We start from the raw sequence: 4,517 nt of genomic DNA, 5'->3' as shown, positions 1-4,517 counted from the left end.
AACTACTAACAGGCTATGGTAGCTAAGGCTGCTCTGTTCTTACACTAACTACTAACAGGCTATGGTAGCTAAGGCTGCTGTGTTCTTACACCAACTACTAACAGGCTATGGTAGCTAAAGCTGCTGCGTTCTTACACCAAGTACTAACAGGCTATGGCAGCCCCGGCGCCCCGAGAAGCCTCCTCTGGCAGCACCCTCAGCCTCTCTTTAGGACTCAGAAATCAAGACAGAGACAAGTAAATACGTGTGTACCTTTCTTTTCATTGACCTTTCACTTCTGGATGCCGGACCTAAAAGACAAAAATTCATAATGTAGCATTGATCAAAACCACTGGCTGCAGTTCTAATGCAACTTAAGGCATTCATGAACAATGGAATGACAACCTACTTTCTTCACGTTCAAAATGGAAAGTGGAAACAAAGAAATTCCACGGCAAAAACAAGCACATTCTTAGTTCAAGAGGGAAGAACCAGGGCACAGTCACAACCTGACAAAGAAAAACTAATCTCCAAAAATATAAACTCGATGTTCAATTACGTGGGGTTCACTCAAGAGCTGGACTCCTCCAAGGGCTTGGGTCACTTCTCTGGCTCTGCCCTCTACAGCCCCGCACAGATATCTGCTCAGCACAGGGCCGGTTCTACCCACACCCGCCGCTGCTCTTGGTGGCTATCCCACGGTACCGGATCTCCAAATGTTAGGGTCTTCTGTGAAAGTCAGCTGTGTTCACCCACGCCTCTTCTGAGCTGCCTTCATGGGGCCAAGCCTCGAGGAGTATTCTCCACAGCCCCTTCAATCCTGGGGCTTTCACGGCTACTGCAGCTGCACCTTCAGTCGCTTCTCATGGTTCCCACAGCACCAAGCTTCATCTGCTTTTCAAGACCTCTTCAAGCCTTCAAAATCAGCACCACCATTACCAAGCAGGGCTGCCGGGGGGGAGGTACAACCTTGGTCACCTCTGGAACACCTCTGTGTGCTGACTCTTGAAAAACTCCCCCAGATTTCACCTCAACGATGTCAGGCTCGTTCTCAGCTCCAGCTAATTATCAGCACCGATTCAGTGCTGATATCAGTGAAACAAAGGTTTTAACTTCAGTTGTTCTGGACTCTTGGTTGTTGGTTTGGTTTGGTTTTTTGGTTTGTTTGTTTTTGTGGTTTTTTTGAAACAGGGTTTCTCTGTGCAACAGTCCTGGCTGTCCTGGTATCTGTATGTAGGCCAGGTTCTCGATCTCACAGAGATCCCCGGCCTCTGACTCCCAAGTGCTGGGATGAAAGGAGTGCAGGTGAGAGCCACCACTGTCCAGCGTTCTGGTGGGAGCTGACCAGACACCACAGATTCTTGACACAAACAGCCCAGCAGAGTCTTTGCTTCCTCTGAAACTTCACAAGCCAGGGCTCCATCTTCTACACCGCTCTCAACATTCTTATCTTCAAGGCTCTAACCGCACAGACCACTGAGCTCTGAACGCTCCACGGCTCTTCTAACCCAAAGTTCCCAAGTCCTTCCCAGTCCTCCACAAAACGCGGTCAAGCCCGTCACAGCGATACCCCATGCGCCCACTGCACAGGTTCTCTCTGAGAACACTAGTAATAAAGTGGGCAATAACGCCAGAGGACACAAACTTGAAGCTAAGGCTGAGGGCTAGAGGGAGGCAGCCATGAAAGCAGGCAGGCGAGAAGTCTAAGGCCAGCGGTGGATGCTTCAGCAGCCCAGACAGCAAGGCTGGATCCACGCAGAGATTAGCATGGCCCTGCATCAGAATGACAGGCGGATTCAAAAATGAGTCCTTAGTCTTACAGCTTCGCAACATTTTCATTCTTTGGGTTTTAGAGAAATAAACTTTTCAGGCAGCACTTGCCCCTTAACTAGACTATAAGCATCGATTGTACATTTCCTTCTCCTTGATGAGAATCTATGGCTTGTCGGATGTTTTCATGCAGAAAAACTCCAAACCAGGGCAAAGTGATGGAGGGATTCTAGCAACCCCAGATCCTTGGAACCAGAGTTCTGACTGGGCACAGCCCACGGTCCTGCAGTGGATTTGGGGCACATGGAATGTGCTTGCTTGAATTTCTCCGAGAATTCCTCTTGCAATGATGGAACTATGAGACTCCAAGGTATTCAGAAGGTAACAAGCTGTGGAAGAACACTAAAGAAAACAGGAACTTGATGGCGTAACCCTTATGTCACTGCTATGATGGGCACTCTGGGGCCCTTCTAGGGCACTATTCATATTCAGACTGTCTCCACAAAGGAATGAGCACCGTCCCTTGTCAGTGATGCAGATTGGGGACACCCGCAGCCTCACACTTACTACTGAGAAGCAGGAATAATGCTCACTCAGCGCCTGGACATATCTGCACAGCACCAAATGCCCATTTGTCTGACCCTGCTGCATTGAGTAGCTTCCCAGCTAGGAAGAGATAGCAAAGAATGTGGAAAACAAACTCTCAGTGTGGAAAACACAGAAGAAAGGACAACGGAAAAGAGGGCCAAGATATTTAATGTGCTTCACCGACAAGGCAGGCGGCAAAGGCCCTGCTTTCCTCCTTTCCAGTCCCTGTAAACGGGACTGCCACTCATCCCATAGCTCAGGAAACCTGCCAGGCTTCCTTGAGACATACCCTCAAGGCTCACATCAAACCCACCACTAAGTCCTCTTGGCTTTACCTTCAAAACACATCCTGCAAACCAATCACCTTCTGCAGGGTCACCATCACCTCACTTGGAATAGCAACAGCCTCCAAACTGGTCTTGCAGCCTTCCCCTGCTGCAGTGGGTTCGCCACATTGCTGCCAGCGACCTTTTACAAGCAGAAATCTTATGTCCGTTCTAACGACTTCTATCAAAACCCAATGCCTGCAAGCCCTTAAAGTTCAGACCACCACTCTAATTCTGACGGCTGCCGCTGGCCCCCTGACCACACAGCGGGTCGGGTTGGCCGTCCTTGATCATTGCTCTCGCTCAGATCTTCAAGACTGTTCAAGCGTCTGGTCTTTTGAGGTCTCCCCTCCCTGTCTTCCCCTGCCTGGTTAGCCACTTCTTCAACAGCACGTCATTCTCCACACTCTCCACGACAATACTCACTACTGTAACTGTCTATGCGTGTGCACGCTGGCTGTGAACTGCACCAGCCCGCCAGGCTCCGCAACTCCGCCTAAGGCACACCGGAAGACAACGACGCGTCACTAGGATGTATGAAGGGATCTATAATTTATCCAGCAACCACGTGTGGACGGATTTTCAGCGGGGAAGGGGAAGACGAGGTTTGCCATGAGAGGAGAGCAAGAGCGGAAGGAAGAGGCCGCGGGCAGGCCCTGCAGGAGAGGGAGCTGGGGAAGGGGAGCTGCAGGCGTCCGCCGCGGGGTGAGCCTGCCCGGTGGCCCCCTGTGCTCGCAGCCCGTCGTCTGCACGGCCTCTCACCCCACTGGGGGCCCTGCCCACCCCCCAGCCCGCAGCGGCGCACTCGCACTCACGCGGACCGGCTGCGGGCCTGACGGCTGAGGAGAAGGAGCGCAGGCCGCGCGCCCCCGGACACAGGATCAACCTCAGCTGCAGCGCCGCTACCGCCATGGTGGAGAAGGGCGAACCGGAGCGGAAGCGCGCCGCCCGGAGGGGGCGGAACCGGAAGTGCGTAGACGTGGGAACGGAAGTGCACTGGGCAAAGGGTTGGTGGAGCTGTGGGGGTCAGTGGGGTATCGCTGACTCTGTGTGTGTGTGTGTGTGTGTGTGTGTGTGTGTGTGTGTGTGTGTGTGTGTGTGTGTGTGTGTGTGTGTGTGTGTGTGTAGGGCTGGGGTATCGCTGCATCCTCCAGCAGTTTAAATTTTGACTTTTCATGTCTTATTCCTGCAGAGGACCAGAGCTGGATCCCTAGTACCGATGTAGAAAGGCTCACAATCAAGTAATTACAGCTTCAGGGGATCTGGCTTCCATGGACACTTGTAACTGCGCACATGTGCATGCTCTCGCGCGCTCGCATGCACACACACAACACAATTTAAAATATAAAATAATCTTTACATGAAATAACTCCTTTAGAACATTATCAGTAGGCAAAGACGTTTCACAGTGTAAAGCTTTGTATAGTTTGGCAATAGATGTTTTTAAACTATGTGATTTTTTTTTTAACGTGGAAAGGACTTTGGAGGTACAAAATAGTTTAAAATGTTACAAAGGCCATGAAAAGGCCTCTGGTGCACATGATTTGCATTTAGAGAGGTCCTGCACTTAGTTTAAGGCCCCTCTCCTGCGGACTTAAAGTTCTTAGCAAGTTCTGGAAGGAGGATCCACATTTTCAGTTTTCATTGATCCCTACAGATTATGTAGGAAATTCTGGGTAGAACAGTTTTAAATATTAAACCTTCGTTTAAATGGTCTTTTATCATTTAAAGCCTAGGTTGATATAAGAGATAACTTGAATAAAAACTAAGTTCTTCATCAAAAGTATGTGGAGAATGAGCCGGGCGGTGGTGGCGCGCGCCTGTAATCCCAGCACTCGGGAGGCAGAGGCAGGC

At 50.5% G+C, this 4,517-nt stretch overlaps 1 protein-coding gene across 2 annotated transcripts in view; it reads right to left on the bottom strand.

Annotated features, from left to right (window-relative positions):
• The window catches only part of Mrps35 (mitochondrial ribosomal protein S35), a 31,883-nt gene extending 28,276 nt beyond the window's left edge, over window positions 1–3,607 (bottom strand). The window contains exons 1-2 of one of the 2 annotated variants that reach the window (XM_005364612.3): window positions 3,479–3,607; window positions 253–290 (exon numbers count right to left, since the gene is read on the bottom strand). In XM_005364612.3, coding sequence (XP_005364669.1) covers window positions 253–290; window positions 3,479–3,575 — 135 coding nt within the window. In that variant the 5' untranslated portion in view covers window positions 3,576–3,607. The remainder of the gene's footprint in view (window positions 1–252; window positions 291–3,478) is intronic. The other variant, XM_026787934.1, reaches the window with a different exon arrangement.
• Between the last annotated feature and the right edge of the window lie 910 nt (window positions 3,608–4,517).

Source organism: Microtus ochrogaster (assembly GCF_000317375.1).
Source record: "Microtus ochrogaster isolate Prairie Vole_2 chromosome 14 unlocalized genomic scaffold, MicOch1.0 chr14_random_2, whole genome shotgun sequence".
In the NCBI taxonomy this organism is placed as follows: domain Eukaryota; kingdom Metazoa; phylum Chordata; class Mammalia; order Rodentia; family Cricetidae; genus Microtus; species Microtus ochrogaster.
Note: the sequence above shows the minus strand (reverse complement) of the source record. Positions and strands in the feature narration are given on the sequence as shown.